Source organism: Colossoma macropomum, unplaced genomic scaffold (assembly GCF_904425465.1).
Source record: "Colossoma macropomum unplaced genomic scaffold, Colossoma_macropomum, whole genome shotgun sequence".
Classification (NCBI taxonomy): domain Eukaryota; kingdom Metazoa; phylum Chordata; class Actinopteri; order Characiformes; family Serrasalmidae; genus Colossoma; species Colossoma macropomum.
The window spans coordinates 11,423,944-11,446,388 of NW_023494789.1; the positions used below are offsets into that span (position 1 = coordinate 11,423,944).

The 22,445-nt window shown below is 38.9% G+C and overlaps 1 protein-coding gene across 2 annotated transcripts; it reads right to left on the reverse strand.

Annotated features, from left to right (window-relative positions):
* Positions 1-6,961: 6,961 nt before the first annotated feature.
* On the reverse strand, positions 6,962-18,326 carry lyl1 (LYL1 basic helix-loop-helix family member). 2 transcript variants are annotated; one of them, XM_036570082.1, is made up of 5 exons: positions 18,166-18,326; positions 17,649-17,918; positions 14,404-15,365; positions 10,152-10,246; positions 6,962-9,005 (listed from the first exon to the last, which is right to left on the reverse strand). In XM_036570082.1, the coding sequence occupies exons 3-5, from the start codon at positions 14,970-14,972 to the stop codon at positions 8,425-8,427; spliced, it is 1,245 nt and encodes a 414-aa protein (XP_036425975.1). In that variant the 5' UTR covers positions 14,973-15,365; positions 17,649-17,918; positions 18,166-18,326; the 3' UTR covers positions 6,962-8,424. The 2 variants fall into 2 exon arrangements, with proteins under 2 accessions (XP_036425975.1, XP_036425974.1); XM_036570081.1 differs by having other exon boundaries at positions 17,649-17,955.
* Positions 18,327-22,445: the final 4,119 nt, after the last annotated feature.

The window sequence follows — 22,445 nt, forward strand, 5'->3', positions numbered from 1 at the left end:
AATTTTCAAAAAAATTCCTGGGTTTGAAATGAAACAGTCAGTGCGATCTGTTTCCAGTCTAGCCAAACAAGAGTTTTGCATCATCTTTATTGCAATATCTGACTGGACAAAATGAGGAAGAACATTTTTTCAGCGGAGTTTCACTTTAAGTTATCAAACCGAGAAATGTGGTTTCATGACACTCGGCGTGAGTTTACTGGAAGTCCAGGGTTATGTCCAAAACTATAACTTACTCGCTTCATGGTGCAGTGTTGTTGGAGCCTGCTGATTCTTAGTCTCTCTGAAAACATGTGGTGCTGTGCTAAAGTCTTGCGTGTCTGAGAAGATGATATGCAGAGATAAATAGTTTTAAAGAGCCCATGTTGCTTTTTTTTTTCTCTTCCCCTTAAAACGTTTGTGTGGTTTCATGAACCAAAAACAGTCGTAATTTATTTTTCCAATTTCTTTATACATGAAATTTACATTGGCTCTTTTTCTTTCTGTGCCTTTTAACCTGATGTATGCAAATGCATTGATTTTTGTGACGTGGGCGGTTTAGTTTCCATACACAGACTTTATGGAATGTGACTGTTGTCGAGGAGTGATGAAACATGCGTCTAATAGAAAGTCATTTACATTTAGCCAAAGCTGCACAACTAATATTTAGCGCACTGTTTGGGTGTAGAAAGCCATAGTTTATCGTAACTTATGCAGTGCACTATATAGGGAGTAGGGTTCCACTCGAGATTCAACCATTACTAAATGCTCCACCCACAAATGCATTCAGTCATAGCAAATGTTGGGACAAAACCTTATTCATCCGAATGAGAAATTGTAGTGCACTCAGATTATCAAAATACGGGAATTATTCACAATGGACAGCTGCAAGATGTGTTTGGAGTCGCTACATAATATTGAGATTCTCATTCAAAAAGCTGCACTACGGAGCACCACATAGAGTTTGCCACCATGTTAACTTTAGTACATTCGATTTATTCTTGTATAGCAATAAACAAAGAGGAGTCCTCAGGGCCTTCAGAGAGAGCCTAATGATTTCTGTGAACTAAACAAATACTAATCTGTGATTTTAGTTTATTTTTGTCATACGACTGTTAGTATTGTATTGTACTAAAGCTCTTATTTCTTTGTTAAGTTTTGGTTGGAAACAAAAAAGTTAAAACATTGAAATGCCTAAATGAAAAGTGTCCAATCAGATTTTTTTCTCTGCAGTATCTACATAGAAACAGCCAAGCGAGCTCTCCTATTGGATAGGAGTTCAGGAGCTAAATTGATGGCCTTAGTTTAACCAGTATAATTAGAAAGTGAGAGAATCAACCCATCATGTCTGAATCAATCAGGTCTTCTGAAAGTTCTAGATACGTCACTGACTGTAAATATGAGTTGTGATCTAAACCGTTAGTTGAAAACATCAGCAGCTCTTTGCCAGTATTCATTGCTGAAAGAGTCACTGTGAAACTGATACACAGTTTGCTTTTTACTGTTATTTCTCCTAATTTACAATTAAAATTAAGTTGGTGCAGCTCTGCTGCTCTGTTAAGCTCTGTTAAGAACAGAGGTAATTTGGACAGACATGCAGCCTTCACAAATTCCTGGAAAAGCAGTTTAAAATCTTCATTTCCCGGCCTGGAGAGCTCATGGATTTTTGTAAATGTTTAAAAGCGTAAATGTATTTTCTTTTCTCAGATGAGAGATTATTTCTGTAGTATTTGGGCTACATGATATGAAAGTTTGAATTCTTGGACACATAGATGGCAAAGCGATAGTTTCAGAGAGTGAATTTATTTACAATTTTAAACAATTTCATTGCATATTTTGTTGCCACATCACAGTGGTGAACTGTGACTACTAGAGCTGGGTCATCAGTTCAGGCCATAAATATCAAAACTCAGTCAAAACATGAGGAAAAACCCCACCTCTACGACAACGCTAATTTGTGCTATGTGATTCTAGTAGTTTGTTAGCACTAGGCTAACAATGATTTTTGGCCGTTCTACATTAAATACAGATATTAAAAACTTCTAAAAGACTGTTTTGCTAGATAGTTTTACCTTGTTGCACTTTTACAGTGACTCTTTCAGTAGAGAGGTCTGGTTTCTAACAACACACTCATTAGGCTGCCACTCATATTTGCTGTCAATGACATATCTAGAACTTCTAGAAGGACTAGAGTGACCATCTACTGTAAATCAAAATGTAATTGCTTGATTCTTCTGTCACTTTGTAATTACACTGATAGTTAATCAATTAATTAATGTATTAAGCCTTCTCTTCAGCTCTTGAAGTCCTAACCAGTAGGAGAGCTCAATGGAATTTTTAAACCCTGTCCACTCACTGTCCACTCTATTAGACACTTCTACTTTGTACGTCCACCTTGTAGATGTAAAGTCAGACACAGTAGCTCATCTGTTGCTGCACAGTTTGTGTTGGTCATCCTCATTAGTGGTCACAGGACGCTATTGGTCTGGTATTTTTGGTTGGACTATTCTCAGTCCAGCAGTGACACTGAGGTGTTTAAAAACTCCAGCAGCACTGCTGTGTCTGATCTACACACACTAACACACCACCACCACATCAGTGTTACTGCAGTGCTGAGAATGATCCACCACCCAAATAGTACCTGCACTGTGGTGGTCCTATGGGGGCCCTGACCATTGAAGAACAGGGTAATAAAGTATGCAGAGAAACAGATGAGCTACAGTCTGTAATTGTAGAACTACAAAGTGCTCCTATATGGTTAATGGAGCTGATAAAATGGACAGTGGCTGGTCAGTGTATTTCTGTTGTAGATACTGTGACCCCTGGTTCCAAATACCATGACTGTAAAGACATTGGTAAGTTGGTAAGATCCTCTACCAATGAACCATTTAACATCAAACCACTCTAAAAAAAATTTGGAATTCCCCTTTAAACTTAGTCATGGAATTTTTAAAATGGGTCTTTGAGAAAACATGGAAAAGTTTTGGAACTTTGCCTCTGAAAAGCTGTGGGAACCCTGTTAAAGTCGATTATGTCCTGATAACACTGCACTGCAAAGCTGTTGTGCAGGATTCAACATATTAAACACATGAAATGACAAACGCTGTGACCCTTTGACCTTGGCCGCTTTGTAACGTTTGTTTTGAACTGTTTGTAATTTTCCAGTATAGCACTATTCAGTGTGTGTGTAGCTCTCTGTGGCGTGTGACCCTGGCCAGAGGAAGTGCTCCGTGTCATCAGGGATGTCGTAACTGCGGTAACCACAGCAGGAATGATGAAATGTAGCAGGTGGCCCTGTGCCGTGCCAGAACCAAGGGTGTGGTGCCCACAATCCTTTGCTCCGGGGCACCGAGGGCAACAGTGGTGGTGGTGGGGGGGTATGGTTATCTCTGTCACACAGACCACTCTATTGCCCCACATGGCCCCCCAGGGCCTCCAATATCAGAGCCCTGAGCCAGCGGGGTACTTACTATCCCCCAGACTGTTACTCAAACACTGGACAGAGTCTATACAAACAGCCACGCTAGAGACACTCGTCCCACCTAAAAGAGGGGCAAAAACATCTCACCATTCACCTCGAATACAATACTTCAGAAAACGATTCATGAAATCTCAGATTTTACTGTGATTCAGTTTGATTATTCTTCAGGATATAACATCATCCACATCTCACATGAGGAAATCCGTGAAAAAAACAGGACTTTCCAAAATTGGAGTTCAAAAATTGATTAAAAGCTACATTGAAAATGGGACTCCAAGACCTGGTAGACCACCAACACTGTCCTCATCTGATGAACAGCACTTAAAGCTTTCATCTTTGAGAGAGAGGAGAAAATCAAGCTGCTTCATATCTGAAAACATCCACAGGTGTTTCTGTCCATCCTTCCACTGTGAGAAGACGACTCAGCGCTTTGGGTCTGAAAGGATGTGTAGCTGTCAAGAAGCCTTACTGAGAAAAGGAGACAGACACATCAAACAAAGAAACTGAACAATGGACTGACCACCCCAGAGTCCAGACCTCAACATCACTGAATGTGTTTGGGATTTTTTTTAAGAAGCAGAAATTGCAACCAACTTCTAAGACTGAAATTTGGAGGTGTGGAAAAATATCCCTGCATGTTTATTTGAGAAACTGAAAAGTCTCCTAATTAAAATGGAAGCTGTATAATAAATTATATAATAAAAGCAAATAGTGGACAGACATGTATATTTAGTTATTGGGGTTTCTAGGTAAGTTTCTGTTGAATATATGTTTTTCCTGATGTTGAAAAATGAGCTTTTACTTATCGGCCGTTTTGACTGGTAACTGAATACATGAAGAGTCGTGTCTGATATTTTCACAGTATTGAAGACAACAAAAACAGTACACCAAGTCCTTCATTTGGGTTTTACATTGCCAGTAGCTGAAGATTTTTGTTTTGGGCAAAACTGAGCACATACCTTTTTTGAGTATTATTGAAACAGATTGTAACAAAAACAGTTGAATTGCCACCCTAATAAGCATTTTTACATCCCTAGTCTACACTACACCATACCAGGGCTGGCAGAGTTGCCAAACAGAGGTCCGGGCTTCTTGCGGCCTGTTATTCAGACCAGTATTACAAGCTTATGCAAGTTTCCCTTCCTGTTGTGCTGTGTGGGACGTGGGGGGCGTATGTGTATGAGAAAGCGCTTGGTGCTGATTTTTGCAGCTTTTTTTTTATATCTCTACTTTTTCACAAGCGTGTTCCCATCGCTGATCTGTGTCAGGAAGCGGGCTGGCCGCCGATGAGACAGCACCAACTGAAGCCACTTCCTGGACACCTGATAGAATGGAAGGGGGGAGCTGCTGGTCCGGGACAAGAGCACGGACCCCTGATCCTCACACACTCGGCTGTCCTGAGCTCCCAGGGCGCCTGCCCCCAGCCGTGACCCCCAGTGCCCCCTTCACAGCTGCAGTGGGAAAATACGCTCTCATTCGGCCTCCAAAGCCAGGGAGCGCCCGTCCATTTTTTCCAGCACTGTGCGATTCTCACGGTACTGTCATGGATAAACTATGTCCGGTTACAGGACGCCGTCTAGTGATTTTATTTCCACCTCCTCTTCTTCCGAGCTCCCGTTGCTAATGGCTTTGTTATTTCTATGCTTCGTGTTACATTTGGCAGTTTGCTATGATGAATCTTTCATCCTATCACTGAGCACCCAGGGAGTGTCCTATTCGCCAAACACAACAGCAAATACACCACAGTGATAAAGGTGACTATGCTTGTGATGTTTATACTGCAGTATTGCTGGTGCCACCAGTTCTGTTTTCTATCCCTTTACAAGGTTCTGACCCACAAATGTTAATTTTGCTTTCATTTAAGATGTTTAAAATGTTGATATTCTAGCCAAGTAGCTGTAGATGCTTGTAGGTGCTAGTTAGCATTATGCAAATAAGATCATGCTAATTGGTTCCAGTAGATTTCACTATTAACTACATTTTTCCTTCATCAAGGTACAAACAATGTAAATGTTCCCTCAAAGGTACAACAGTGGTTTTAAGGTCCAATTGTGAACCTTAAAAGTTTTTCCAGGTGAAAAGTACAGATTTGTACCTTTTCATAACCTAAAGTTTTAAAACAGAACAATAGAATAAAAGCCTGGAGATGAGACGGGGTGTGTGGAGTCAATACAACTTAGAAAATATAATTTCAATGGATTTTGGTACAATTAAGTTCCCTGACTGAAGGTACTGAGATGAACCCTCGAGGGTACCACCCCAGTGATAAGAGGGGTGCTGCCCCAGTGACAGTTTCGTACATTTTTTCTGAGAGTGTTTGTATGTTAACATTTTTCTAGTATTTTATTTTTGATCTGAGGTTCACTTTAGGCCCAGTGCTAAATCATGAGAGGGGCGTCCAAAATATGAGACAAACATTCAGAAGAGAATCAGCAGCGGAGCCTTACTTACAGCAAATCACCAAAGATCTGCCCATTTAGAAAACCATTTTTTTCCTAGAACATACATCACATCCTTAAAATACAGCCAATAGAAGCAATGCATGCAAATCCTTCTATACCGGCCGTGTGCAAAGTGCAGTTACATTTTTCATGTTTTTTTACTGTCACTTTCCATTATTGAAGCTTGCACTAAATCAGAAGGCTTTAGTGGGGCATGATGATTGGTTATTCCCTGACACAGAGCCTGGTTGAGTGGTTTTATGTACCAGAAAATTAATTTTTAAATGACTATTTACAAACAATTACACAGGCTGTTCTTGTTACTGTGCCTTTAAGACTGATATATGTAAATTTATGTCTAAAAAACAGTACAGACTGAAACATTCCTTATAACTTGGGCTAAACGTGGGCTACAGCGTAGAGTGTAGATTGAATAGGTGGCTATACAGTATATAAATGCATGACATCACAAATATATTGAAATCAAATCAGGCTTTTTTATACTTAATTTCCACAAATAGACTGTATGATCTGGGGAGTGAGAGGTACATTTTTAAACAATGTTTACAAACTAGAGCAAACTATTTTATTCCAAAAAAGTGTGGAAAGTTCAACTTCAAGCATGCCTTTATGAAAACTCATTTTCCTCTACTTTTAGAGCACCGTATATGTCTGCAGATGTGGAATTTTCTTTCAGGGTACCATACATGTCCATATATGGAGACTTCTCAAAGACTTCTACAAGTCTCATTAGAAAAATCTATCGCTGCACTGAATTTAGGAAGTTGGTTTTAAGCCCAAGATACCTTCGAGAAAAAAACAATACACACACTTTTTGTTTGTAGTAAGAGGATGTCAAGTGAGGAACGACAAACCCAGAATGTCTATTTATTCCTGCTGTCTACGATACAGAATGTCACAACGTCCTCAAAATATTGAGCTCGCTTTTTTTGCTGAGCGTGCAAATCCAAATAGAGAACTACGCGGTGCCAAGGCTTCACAACGCCTGAGTGTGATAAGTGGATCATCAGATGCAGTAGAAAGATTAATCTCCCAGATCACCTTGAGGGACAGAATGTGGATGTTTAATCTTGTGCAGACACACAATAAATCAGAAATAAATGTCTAAATCAAAACTCATAATAGCACAACACCACAAAGACTAACCACACACACGTCACTCACTCTACATAGCTCTGTCTTCCACTTTGTCAGTTTGTATTTTCCAGAGCATTCCAGTGTTTGTACATTATATGAGACTATATGTCCAAAAGATGGTAGACACCTGCTCGTCCAGCGTTTCTTCAGTAATCAGGGTATTAATAGGGAGTTTGTCTGCTGCAGTAACAGCCTCTGCTGTTCAGGGAAGGCGTAACACTAGTTGTTGCTGCAGGAATTTATGCAGCCACAAAGGCAGAGGTCAGGTACTGATGTTGGATGATTGGTTCTTGATCACTCTAGCTCATCCGAATGGTACTGGATGGAGCTCCATCACTCTAGTCAATGCAGTTTCACTGTTCCACAGCCCAACGCTGGGGTGCTTTATACCACTTTAGCTGATGTTTGGCTATGGGTATGGTGATCTTAGGTTGCTCCAATACTAGCAGCAGAAAAAGAAAAATACTTAAAAGCCAGTAGTTTGTGGCTGAATTTCATAAGTAGATGATATAGAGCACTATCATAATTTAGGTCACACATATTTGGAAGTTAAGCTGTAAAATACTTAACTCTGAGACTAGTTATCTAAAAGGTAGTGTTTCGGATGGAATTTTGCTCTTGCATGACACCAGAAAAAGACACATATCCTACATTTTTCTTGCATTTTGTTCTTCTGAGGTCCACTTGTAACATTTGCAATGTTTTAAATACTAAAAACTGTGGTATTTTTACATCACCATTTTCCAGTCTCTATTTATTCCTTAGTTTTTGTAGTGTGCCTTTAAGGTGAATGAATGTAAATTATCTCTGTTCTGATTGGCCGGTGTTCTTCGCTTCCATTACGTAGCAGTTTTGGCTGAAACTCATGAATGGGTGGAGCTACACTGCTGTAGTCTGAATAGGTGAATTCAAAATGAGCTGCTTTTGGCACTTTTCATTTATAGAAGAGTTAATGGTGCATTTTGAAACTTTAACAAGGTTCAGACAATTCAACAAACTCTTGTTTTCCATGATAAGCGCCCTTTAAAGAATGCAAATGTAACCTGAATGACTTTTTATTGTCTGTCTGTAGTGTTTGAAAGCTGGATAAAACTTCATAAGAACAGCTTTGATTAGACATTCTCCCATGTTATATAGTCGTATTTCAACTGAATTTAACTGCCCAACGGCTTCTATTATAAGAGAGTTTTGAGTGAACAGGTTGTCTATACTTTTCTTAGTTCAGTAGGGAATGCATTTAAATTACTGAGGTAATTGATGGTAAATTGATGAGTATTCCTTCAAAGCAGCTGAATCCACTAATTAGAGAGGGCTGTCTGCACACTTTTGGACATATAGGCATATATGACACTGATGTCACAGGTAATGTCATCGCTGGTATCCACTGGCCGTAACAGTCTGTATCTGCTCTTTCATCTTCTCCATCATCCCTCCACTCACACCTGTCTTTATGATCCCAGAGTTCCGCATGCCCGGGGTCTCTTCGCTGTCCGTGTCACCATAGCAACTGGACCCCGGCGACGTTGTCAGGGCGACAACGGAGTCAGTGGAGTCTCTGTTGCGACCAGCAATAGCCATGGCTGGACGCACCGTGGCCAGGCTGATCTGGGATGGCGGGGCATCGTCTGGGCCCAGTGAGTGCAGGCCGTGACCACAGTCTCTGTCCCCGTTACCCAGTGCTGCATCCTTCATTCTCTCACCCTCTTCTTCCTCAGCTCCGTCTGTCAGGCCATGGGCAGCCCTCTCGCTGGCCTGGTCGTTCAGCAGCTTCACTAGGAAGTTGATGTACTTCATGGCTAGACGTAGGATCTCATTTTTGCTGAGCTTCTTGTCCGGTGGGTGTGTTGGGATGAGCTTGCGCAGCTCTGAAAAAGCGCCGTTCACATTCTGCTGCCGCCAGCGCTCTCGGCTGTTTGTGAAGACGCGTCGTGCCAGCTTCTGAGGAGGACCTGAAAAAGAACCGTGCAAAAACATCATGATATGTCAGAGACTTAAAAAATGATTTGTTGCTTTAAGCAGCAACTTGCTTGCCCCAAAATGTTGCATTCATTGATACACGTATCAATGACACACACATTGAGAGTTAAATTTTCTAGGTGCGAGTTAGCATTAGATTACAATGTGATCTGACCACAAGTGGACCACAAGGCGTATAGCCATTTCCATGGTTTTTGCAGAGACCACTTATGATCTGGTTTCATAAGTGAAAAAAAAGGGCGTTGCATGTATTTACTACATTTATTACGACTCCGGCTGTGTTTGTTGTCAGACAAAAATGCCCCATAAGTCCTTGTTCTTATAAAAGTGCAGGCTGTTACAAATGTTTAGACTGCATGGAACTATGCAAAGCAGCTGCTTTTGTCTCTGCTGTGATGATGCAGTAAACTGGAATGCTTTGGCGCTCACACTACAAATGTTATGTGGTCATATGTGTCCCTGACCGCCTCCGAAGGTGGTCTGAGTGATCAGATCACAATGCATCTCCTAGACTCTATTCACACCTGGACTTATGATCATCATCCAAGACGTATGTTAATGTCGGGTGTAAACAGGCCTAAGTTGACTTGACAAAACAGTTCAGCTTTACTGCCTTTTGTAGGTAACATACTGTCACTCTAAAACACAAAAAAGGAAGAATATACACATATATACACCCAAATACAGTCACTGATCATCCATCACTCTAAAGCATTTAAAATCTGCACAATGCTAGATTTTTTTGTTTTCAGCTTAATAAGCATATCAAATCCCCGTAAAAGAACAAAATCTAATTTGCAGGATAATTCCGATCCCCCACAATGTTTGGTGCTTGTTAACAGACACTATTAATGTACAGAGATTTTATGTGGGGAAGGGCACCCCCCAATAACTCAGAACAATTCAGACTCCCATACCAGACTGTCATGGAACAGGTTAAAATGCTCTCTATATACACCTAAAGAAATAAATAAAGACTAATAAAAACTCTCACTAGAGCTTAACCCTAAAGCTTCATTAGTCCTCACCTCTGCTTTGGGAAACCTGTCCACTGCATTAGGTAGGCTACCAACACATAAACACACATGCACAGACCACAGTGAAGCGTTATAACTTACATTCAGTCAGATCTAAGTCAAAGTGTGATGATGGCCTTCTCTTAATGCGGCTGTTGCTGAAGATACCATAGCTACCAGAGGGACCGAGGAAAGAGCTGCAAGAGAAAGAGGACACATGGGTTAAATCAGTCAAAAATTACATCTTCTGTCCAAAAATGAACATGCTGTTTAAATACTGGGCTTAATGCAGCCATCTGCAGTCTTGTAATCTGCTCCTACGAAGCAAAGCAGCTTCAGTTGTAGCTGAAGTCAGTTGTAGCAAATTACAGAATTTAGCCAATGTTTCAGAGGGAAAGAAATCCATACAAAGCAATTATCTGGGCTTTGATGAGAAGTTGTGCTTTGATTGAACAGATGTGCCCAGTCAAGGCCTGACTTCATTACACCTGCTCGAGAGAGCCGAAACAGATCTTTACTCATTCTGAAAACGACACAGCACAACAGGTTGAAAAGGATATGTTCAAGCAGCCTGTTAAATTAGACCTCTCAGAATATGCAATGTATGTTGAATATCTTTTTCTCCAGGTCTAATCAGGAACAATACTGCACAATACTTCACAATTTCTTTACACAACATTTCTATTTTGACACAGAACACAGTTCTGGAAGCATCTAAAATTTAAGTCTTATACAGCTTCAAACTCAGAGATACCCTTACAAAAAAGTATACTTCAAGTATTTTTAAGTAAACTTAAATTCAACCATATTTCCTAAGTATACTATTGGTAGTAAGTATACTTATATCAGTGTTCTAGTAGTTTACTTATACTATAGTATAAGTATCACTCTTCTAGGACTTTACTTATAGTTACTATGTCAATACTTTTTGGGACTAAATTGGCCCCTTTTTTAGTTTATAAATGTATACTTTTAACTTTACTTGGATATAAAAGTAGTAAACATTGAGTACACAACTAATTTACATCAACGTTTTATTTTGTACTATTAAATACACTCTAGGTGAACTCATAGGTACTAGATATACATTTCTAGCCCACTTTTAGTTCATGAAAGTACATTTGATAAAGTATAATCACAAGTACAGACCACAAGTATATACAAGCATATGGTTAGATATATACAAGTATTTTTATATACAGTACGTGTATAAGTACAAGTATAGGCCAAATTCATTTAGGCTTTCTGCATACTTGTCAGTATAAGTCAAGTATACTTAAGTGTACTGATATTATTTATTATAAAGTAAACTGATACTTATAAGGGTATGCATAACAGTAGCCTCATAATAATTTTTATTAATGTATGTTAATAAATGTATCATATTAGAATCATTAATATATTTTACCTGCAACAGAATACACTGGTTTTATATTACTGAAAAGCATAGAAAAGCATAAAAACATTTGTGTGGTACAGAAGAGGGAAGCAGTATGGAGCATGGCAGTTTGGCACGGCTGGTGTGCAGGGAGCGGAAGACAGACAGAGAGTTGAGCAACGAGTCACGGGTTACTGGTGTGGGAAGCAGGTGCTGTTTTTTTCCCCAGTTTCCCTAAAGCATCATAAGCACAAAGGCCATAGTTGTAAGATGGTGGAGTGAGCATCCCACTAAATGCTTTTCGTGTTCGAGATCAAACCCATCCTTTTTTTCAGAGCCTTTTCAGAGCCCTCACCAGTGACCCACAAGGCCGCTGCCTACAATAGCCTTAAAACGGTGACTGTGTCTCTTTCATTGTCTATCAGCCAACAAAGTTCATCGCTTTAAACAGTTAAAGCTGCTGTCTGACGAGGCCAGGCACTCTCACTGGCTGTTCTGAATGAGGTTCCGTTTGAATTGACTTTCAATTTAAATGTTATTGACAAGACATTGGCCGCTGACGCAACCCAAACCACAGGGCAAAAACACAATAGATCTGTGTTGATCCAGCTTTAGCTATCATTGGGATGTTCTGAAATGTTGAGTCTTAAAAACTGTCTTAAAAGTTGGTTGCAAGAACTTGGTTGCAAAGAGTGCTGAACTGAAGCACTTGCCTTGTGCAATAGAGCAAGGAAAGTTATAGAGATTATCCTGTATATCTTCACATCACTACCCTCTATTTGGTACACTGGACCTCCAAAAATGCTACAAGTGCTAATGGCCTATTACAATTATGCAAATGTATTCATAGCAACTGGTCGACACTAGACATATTAAATCATATTAGCATATGAAACACATTCAAAGCTCCAGTCAAAGTCAAAGAATTCAAAGATCAGAAGAATTCACTGTTGAGTTGTCCTGAAAGTACCCAGCACATGGTATACATACATATATACAGAACAAAATCAGCAACTAATTAACTACACACTTTAACGTCAATTAGAATAAATACAACACAGATTTTAAGTCTGGCAATGAATGCTAGGGTAAGGCAGTTTAAACAAAGAAATTCCTGTACGAGATCCAGAAGCTTGTCCAGAAGAAGAGTGTCAATATGCCAGTGGTTTTCTATCAAACCAATATGGAGAGTTACTGGATGTTAACAGTCTTACATGCTGTGTGTGTAGAATATAGTTATAATTATAAAGGATTATAAAATATTAGAAGTTATCTCAGTCAGTAAGTTGATGGCAGTTAAATTACCAATACGTATGTTCACATGTGGTACTTCGTTACAGAGTTTGGGTCACGACAACATCATTTACCGTCATAATTCTGCAGATGGGAATTGATTGTCTAATTTACATTATCATCCAAGCAGAACCAAGGGCTGTCAAAACTATCAAAGCAGCTGAACCTGACAGTGATATATGTTCTTAAAATATGACTTGTATATGTTTTAAAATACACTCAAACAGTTCAACACTCCATCCTCTATTTTTAACATCCTCCTCTATCATCCCACATTAACATGCAAAACAGCCTTTGCTGAACCAGTGCCCAGCGCTCCAAGATTTCAAAGATACTTGAATATATAGGACTGCAGCACGTGAACTGGTCATACACTTAGATCTCCTACAGGCAGAGACTAAATACACCACCTGGAACACCAGGAAAGAGCTAATTTAGTGTTTTGAGATACTTTAACAACCTTTAAGTGATTTTTAGCAATCGGTATCTGCTCATAAGATGAATCTTAAGTCAAAAAGTCCCCAGTTCACAGAACTCTGAAGTCAAAATACACTGTCATCTCTAAAACAAGTTCTCCTTTCCTTTTAATTATACTCAATTTAGACTCAAAAGTAAAGAACTTCTCAATTCTTAAAGGCCTAAGTACTTAAAACAGTTCTTTCTGATAAACCTAATTTTAGAACAACTTTTTAAACAGAATTTCTATCACTGTGTGTTCTACCTTCCTCTCTTACAAGAGATCAGTGTCAGGGGGATGGCAGGAAGATGTGCTGGTCTAAGCCCGACAATCACAGCTCTATGGTTCAATTTTATACAGAGAATAAGACAACAGCAAACCTAAATTTAGCCTTACTGACCGATTTCTTTATCGTGGTGGTGATAAATGGCCATTTTATTTACTATGACCATTTTATTCACAATCTTAAACAGCCAGTGAACCTACACTTGTCTCTTGAAATTTTATATGAAATGTTGATGATGGTCAAATAGTGATCTGAAAAATATGTTTTCTTTAGGGACTACTTACTTAACACCATACAAACCCCAGCCATGATCGGATTAAAAAACGTATGTGTCAATATACATAATATATACATTGTATATGTAAATGTAAAATGTGTATTTGCTTTATGCCAAAACATTTTCAAAAATATCATGAAACAGTGTCTCAGGAATCAGACAGTGTATTCATAACCATTTCATGTAATAACTTTCTGTGAGGGAGCCTTTAGAAGCATTGAACTCATCAGCCGTTTGGTTCCTATCACCACCACTGGGAACAATTCTGACTCTGAGTAAGTTTATCTGTAACAGAGCAATTCACCCCAAACCCCTCTTAATAACTTCTATCTCTTTAATTACACACAAATTTTGGAAAATCGGTGGAATTCCCTTTTAGAGGAAAAAATCCACCACGAAAGTAATATGTAATACAAATATTATAGCTAGCACTGCATATAACCTTCTCTGCTGACCAATCTGGTAAAAATACAGTCATTTATTCATGTTACAACAATAATATCACATTTTATCAGCAACATTTTTCTTTTACAGTGTGCTTGGTCGCTATGCACCTGGTTGTTATGGTCGTCAATCTGCACCATAATTTTCCATCATTTTTTAACTGACAAATATCACATGCAATTTATGATCACGTTTCATAAATAACGGATAATCTCTTACCTGTTGAGTAGTGGGTGTCCAGGCAGGTACTGGTGTGGCAGGAGAGCTCCAGGTGGAGGTACGGTGCTTGTAGGACTCGCTCCAGAGAGAGATGCTAGCTGGGCTAGCCTGAGCTCGCCAGGCCCATGGGGCAGAGTTGGGATGGGGTGAAGGGCTGTGAGCTGGGGGGCAGGCATGGGGATAGGGGGTATTGGGGGCTTACTGTGAGCCAGACTGATGACAGGAATATTAGGTGGTAGCGGGGCAGGGGAAGGAGAGGAGGGAGACGAAAGAATGATGGTGGACGTGGAAGGGGTGGTTGAGTGTTTGGACCCCGACAACAGGGGTGGCGTAGCAGATTTGTCCTGTGCATTGATTGTCTCAGCAGGCTTTGATGCAGGCTCAGAACGGTCCTCAGTCATTGCAGGACTGCTGGGGATCGTGCGCGCACCACTCTCCACGTGGTTAGCCTCATTAGCCACAGGGCTGCTGGCACATGGAGAAACATCACGGGGAGGGGTCAAGCGGTCAGTCACAGAAGGTGCAGGCGAAGGGGAGGGGGAGACAGTGGGATCCAACTTCTCCATCATGGTCCTCCCCTTAACCCTGTGCCCTGCTTTCCTCTCTCTTTTTGTCTGGCGCTGAATCTATGCCCCCAGTTGTGTCTGAGGTTCTGATGCAGCAGTTAGAGCAGTAACTCTGTGGTCCAGGTGTGCTTTTGGTTGCCCAGCACTAAAAGCTAAAGGTCATCACACAGCTCAGACTTTGCTTGAAGTCAGGAGTGTGTGTTGATCATGTTGCCCAGAAACGTTCCCATTTGTCTGGCTCTCTCAAGAGATCAGGTGTCCCAGTCATGCAAACTGTGATGCTCTGTTAAGAAGCTTTCTGGAACTGACTGGAGATCAGCTGCTACAAGTCTTGCCAGACATTGGGCTGCATTTTGTTTCCTTTTGTGTTCATATAATGCTCACAGGTCTGAACAACTGCAAAAACACAAGAGCAGTTTCAGTGAACTTTCTAGATTTAACAGTACAGGTGCAGCAATTGTAAATGTAAACACAGACACATTTGTCATACATACTGGCAGCCACGTTTGCCATAAGTATGGTCATCATAGCAATATTTCAGCCATAACTAAAAAAACATAAAAACACTATCTACTGAAGATTTGAATTCACTTGTCATGTTAATAAATGTTGTTATTTTCATTAAAAATAACATAGATATACAGTGTAGATTAAAATGCTATAAGCTGAACTCCACATGGTATTTTAAGGCAATATTTATAATATACTTGAAGTTTTTGGGAATATCAAGACAGTATTAGATGATAAATAATATAAAGTAGTTTCTCTAAATCTAATAATTTCTTGACCAGTTGTCTGCTTCGAGATTTGATCACCGCTTTTCAAACGCAAGCCATTCTAGATGTTACATTTATTTAAAGTTCTTGACGTTGAACCACTTTCTCAGTCATGTTACAATCCTCTACAGCTCTGTTCTTCTTTCTGGACACATTTAACACTTCATAATTGTTTACAACCTCCTACAAATTAGGTTGGACCTGTTAGATATAGAGTAGTAGCATCATAATCAAACCATTTTATACATGTATCTGCAGCAAATTTGCCCATTAAAGATGAGGCATGTTTGAATTAATGTTGAGTTACGTATCTTCTTTCGTCGCCAATGAAAAATAAAACAATACAACGCTGATGACGTTTGTTTCTGAGAATATAAATAAAACGTTGGGACTGTTGAAAGATAAATTCGCCCGGCCTTGAGTGATTCATGACTTGCTTTTGCAATCCAGATCCTTCCCCTTTCCCCTTCTTGTCCTCTTTCCATTCACTGAGCTAGTTTCCCCTTTCTGGTGATGGTTATAAATGTTCTTTATCATTATGGGTTTTTTAGTTATGATTAAAACGGTGAAGGTGAATTTAAGGAAAGTCACTGTGATGCACAACATGACAGTACACACTATGCGGCCTCTTACACTCAAAATGGACTCTTATTGCTAATTTATGTAATTCACCTAAAGTGAGATGAATTATTTGTTGATATGAACACACAAACAAACAAGACCTACATCACTATATTTGAACTGAGTGCTTTAACTACACAACCTGCAGCATAATGGACTATGGGGTCTCCATTGTTGCTGAACAATAAATGCTATATTTAGCCTAGACTGCATTTGCTGATCTAATTCTTTATGTTTGAATCATATTTGCTCAAGCATGTAGCTAAATGACTACATGGGGATTTTTACGGCACTCATAATGGCATTTTCATGTTTGTATTAAAAGGCTACAGAAAAAGTAGATACTTTTTTTTAGAATTACACACATACTTAAGTTTACAATCTAAGTGCAGAAACTATTATACTGCTACTGTTGGAATGAAATCTTATTATCTCCAGAATGGTATCTTTAACTAAAAGGAAAAAAAAAATCATCACTTTTAATGTAAATCAGTATAATAAGATTTTTTCCTACTAAATTTTTACCATTTCTATTGTTTAATCCATTACAAAGTTTTGACACAATTTGAAGCTTGTATTTTTTCAATTGTTGTATACTTAGATAAATAAATAAATAAATAAATCTAAACTAAAATGATATATTTAAAAATTCCCAAAGACGCTAAGGTTAATTATGCAATCGCAGTCTTAAATAATTTTATCTACATTCTTCAGAAAATCAACTCTTTGTATATACACTGCACAGAAAAACACAAAGCATAGAAAAAGTATATCTATTATTTTTAATTCTAAAATTATAATTTCTTTAACTTCACAGCTGTGTGTACATATACTAGAGCATTGTGTTTAAATAAGTGTAAGCATGAATGTATTTACAGTTGCATCAAAGTTATGTAATTAACTTGTTTTAACTGAGCACTGTACTTTGTTATTAAGCAGTATTAACATTGGTATTAAAGATCAGTAGAAAAGTGTTCCTGGTCAGCACTGTTCCAGTACACAGTGTTAAGTATACAGTTTGTAATTTACTGTTTCTGCTATAATTGTGTTCACTGCATCAGTCAGTTAGTACAGTAAAGCAGAACTGGTTATGTGTCAAATAAAATTAAACTGTAGTGGTTTCAAAAAGTATTTAGAAGCGCTGAAGCTACAAATATCATTTAGCAGCAGTTAAAATGAACTGGACAGTCCAGTAGTCTAGCTTTCATAACTGCAGACTGATGAATGTCAATAAAGTCCACTTCCTTAATAGCCTCTCTGATAGCTTCCTTAAGGTACTTACCATGTTTGTGGTCAGAATGCTGATCACACCCTCACACACATGCTAGCTGCACTCTCCACTGCTAGTGTGTGTCCTCATGTCCTCGACCGCCTGTCTTCTGTGTCACAAATGCAACCTCCTATTCCTTCACGCCTTCCATTCGCTCCTCACTAACTTTCTCTCTCGCTCTCTCACGCTTTGACGGCTCTCCCGTGTTCACTTTCCTTTGCGTCACCGCTGCTCTCTGCCATCCACAACTTAAGGCAAAACTGAAAGATGTAGTGACCGCTCCTGAAACGAACGACTGGTGGTCAGTGTAGCCTAGAAACTAATCAGAGGGGGGAAAAAACACAGTAAGATACGGAACACTAATGAAGGTTCCATAGGATCCAGTGTTTTGACGATAACCCACTGTTATTGTAAAGTAAGAGTAAATGGAGGTGATGCATTTCGCTTCCATTGCCTCTCCCTCCTTTTCTTTCTCTTTTCTCCTCTTTTTCTCTCTCTCTCCCCTTCTTTCTCTCACTCTTCCCCTTACCTCCTCTTCCCTCCAGCAGACTTGGTGCTCCAATTGGCTGCCATTTGGATAGGGATGTATTGGACTGTAGAAAAAGAGAGAGAGGAGAGAGAGAGAGAGAGAGAGGTAGAGAAGGAGAGAGAGAGAGAGGGAGAGAGAGGGAGAGAGGGAGAGAGAGAGAGGGAGAGGGAGAGAGACAGAGAGGGAGAGAGAGAGGGAGAGAGAGAGAGAGAGAGAGAGAGAGAGAGAGAGGTGGTGGGGGGGGCAGTTTTCCGCTCTCTGCTGGACAGGAGGATGTACTCGCACAATATGGTGAGTGCTGATAAGGGACTCAAAAACCGCCTGCAGACCTTAGATAAGGAAACATGCCCCCCGATACACACACACATATACACACGTCTCTCTCTGGTCAGTCCTAGACTCTAAAGGTTCTTGGATCACAGCTAGAAGGAAGCTGACTTTACATCACAATTGAATAACACCAAAGACAGCCGCACACACCACACACACACACACACACACACACACACACACACACACAGCACAGACTTCATCAACTCCAGTTCACCAGATATGCCAGTAGGTGTTTTCATGACTAACACTGTTTGCTCATTACAGGCATAAAGTATTACAGCAGTTTTTCCTGCATGTTGGGAATTTCCCATTATTTTCCCCAAAAGGCAAAGGGGGCATCTGTACTGTACACCACAACCAAAACACAAAATGCTGACTTAAGCATTATTTCTACATTACTTACACTATTTCTTATGCAAAATTCCATCATTTCTAAGGACTGGCTTTGAAAGAAAATGAACAACAAGAAAGCCATCATACTAAAACTATTCTTCTTCTTCTTCTTTGTATTATTATTATTATTACAAACCTCAATTCCAAAGGAGTTTGGCACAGTATGTGAATTGCTAATGAAAAAAGAAAGCAGTGATTAGTGAATCGTCGCTGTCCAAAGAAAAAACATCTCCATCTTTTGGTAATTTTTATTTTTCTGCATCATTTGAACACAACAGTTCTCCTTTACATTGTGTGAAAATTAGAATAAAATCTCTTTATATTAACTTATATTAAAAGGGCCTTTTTGCCCTCTCCTGTAATGTTACCCTTTTGGGGATACTTGTTTTTCTTTGGACAGCGAAAAAATTCTGTTTGACCTGTATTAAATTGAAAAACAAATTTTCACTTTGAATTTTGTTGAAAAATATACGCTCATGCCACATTTGCTGCTTGCAGCATCTTCCAAAAAAGTTGCAGCATGTTTACCACTCTGTTACATCACCTTTTCATTTATCAGTCGTTTGGGGATTTAAGACGCCAATTAATCCACTCTTGAAAGCAATGTTTTTTGCTATTCTTCCATCACAAAAGTCGTCAACTGTGCAATTGCACAAGCCATCGTTTTCATACTTTCGTTTTCATATTAATAATTCATAATTCAACCTGGCCTTCGGCCTTGCCCTTTATGCAAGCATAGATTTCTCCAGATTCCCAGAAACTTTTCATGGTGTTATGAACTATTAAAGGTGATAAATACCTAAAATCCTTGCAACTGCTCGTTGAGGAATTTTGTTCTTAAACTGCTGGATTAATCACTGCCCCTTTTTGGCAAAGTGGAGAGCCCTGACCCATCCTTGCTCATAAAAGACTAGACCTTTCCTGGACGATCTCTTTATACCCAAGCATGGTTGCCTGTTTAATCAGTCATCACTTTTAGAATGAGTCTATAATTACAAAAAACAAAGAAGCTGATATAGTAAAACATTGTTTTGTACTGTTTTTGTTAAAATATAGGTCAAAGTGGATTTACAAATCATTGCATTTTGTATTTATTTTATATTTATTTAGGTTTACATTTCACCCATGATCCCAACTTGTTATCTGAGGTTCATGTTATTATTTTTATTACTATTATTACTGTCAGAGTAATTACTGTCAAGATTACAGTTTAAGAGAACTGACATGGTACATGTCACAACTTAATTTCAAATACGGTCAGAAATGTTATTTAATCATCTCAGTTTTCCAATCAACAAATTACTGACATCAAATTAGCTGCTTCTGTTTGGAGCAGCTTCAGACGAGCTCAGATAAAATCTACAGGACGTTATTTAACACTGTCATCACTTTGTTTTATGTCACATTTCCACAGTTCAGAATTTCCCAGTCTTCACTTTTTTCATCTTAATTTTATTTACTTTTTTCGCTTTCAGCAACAGTACAGTCCTTTTTTTTTCTTCATTTCCTAATGAAGAGTGCCAAAACATTTATATTCTTAAGGATGCTTGCTTTTTTAGGTAGGAATAGGCTCAATATAGTATTACTAATTTGATAGATCTTGTATTACTAGAGGTCTTGCACAGTTCATCTTCTGTTCATGTCTTTAACACCTGTGGTTCCAGCTGAGTGCCTGCCGTAGGTCAAGCAGCACCACCGTGCCATGGCATCTCTGTGGATTTGCCTATGTGTTAAATTAAGACTATGAGAATGACTTGAAGCTCAATCCCATTGAGAGAAGACAAGTTTCTTCATTTCTATATATACACTTCTCAAAGTGTATTATAGACTGTCTAACGCCCAGTCAAACCAGCAACCTGCCCGCAGGGTTTCAATAGACCTCAGTAGATTCACACACGAATGGTCTTATGCTCCTAGGGGACTCTGCAGCAGCACCTGGAGGAAGTTGGTTCTAATTATAAGGTCAAATGAAGCAGAGACACTCAGAACAAATTAATCTGACAAATGGTACAGTAATTGGGCATTCAGTAGGTATTTGTAAACTGAATTTTCTCTGTATTCTGTACTCTAGCCAGGCCAGATCATCTTCCCCCTGGGCACAAATGCTTAATGGGCCTACACCTGGCGACTGTTTTTTTGGATGGCCAGGGAATTTTTACAATATTGCTGCAAGTTACTTGAGGGCTGTGCAGCATGACAATGGCAGCATACTAACCGTGGTGTTGGGCATTTCACATATTTTATTTTATAATTAAGAAAAAACAATAGCAAGAATACAGGTTAACATAAACCCAACAACCAGAGCAACACAACCCTATAAAGCATGCGTCCCCAATGAAGACAACACAAGCTGAAATGTATAAAACAAGAAAAGACATTAGTACACTTAAAAATCAAAATCGTCAAGCATCCTAAGCTAAAGCATACTGTCACAGTGGCCGTAGAAAGTGTATAAAATATATATCGCTGTTGTCGGAAGAAAACCTTGTCTCTCCATTTTTGACGTTTTTCAGTTTTTGACATAATTTGAAAATGCCTGTTCCCCTTTACATTGGATGTAAATTTCATGATGAATGGACTGAAAGAAATGACCCAAAATGATTTGGAAAAAAGTCTGGTTCCATTGACTTACATTAAAAGTAAAGTATGTTTTTTCCTTCTCCTGTAAAGTTATCATTTTGGAGATACGAGGTTTTGTTCCAACAACAGCGATGTAGACCATTATACCTTACTTTTGCTGTACAGTTCACAGATCACTGCTGACTATGACAGAGCAACTTGATGTCTGAGACACTGTTTTTACAGTTCAGAGTTGTGGTTTAAAATCTTTTTTTTTTTTTGTTTTTTTAATCAATGTATTTTAATCCATTCATGGTGGAGGGACACATGAAGGGTGTTCTAAGACAAAACAGTCATTCGAAAAAAAATAATTTTTTCAATGTGACCATTATTTTACCATCATCAACGTTACATATTAAAAGACACATGTAGGTTTACTGGTGGTTTTGGATTGTAAAAAAATGACTACATTTGCATTGTAGACATTGAGACTGCTGGTTTCTATCACCACCACTGTAAAGAAAATCTGTATTGGTAAGTTTTCCTACAAATTAATTATTTCACAACAAATCACTCTGAAAGACTTTGTTTATATCTTAACCAATCATGGAGAAATTTTGAAAAATAGGGGGAATTCCCCTTCAGGCATTCTATCATGAACTCACATTAAGCATTAACAAGAATAAAACCATACAATATCTGCTGAATGTAAACTGCATTTTGGTATTATGTGTTCCTCTCATTGGTATTAATCATTTCACAGCTTGCACAGAACAGAAGCAATACTAGACACTAAGTGACAAAATAGAGTATTTCAAAAAGTTTGGGAGACAAGTTCTTGTCAACCCTTCTGTAAATGGCATCTAAGCTTTAACCTTGTAGCCATTATTTAATTGTTCACACACAGACTGGACTGTAGTATCTTTAAACTGCTGGTTTATGCTGATCTGGTGATGGGTTAGCTGCTTACCCAGCATGATTTTGCTGGTGAACAG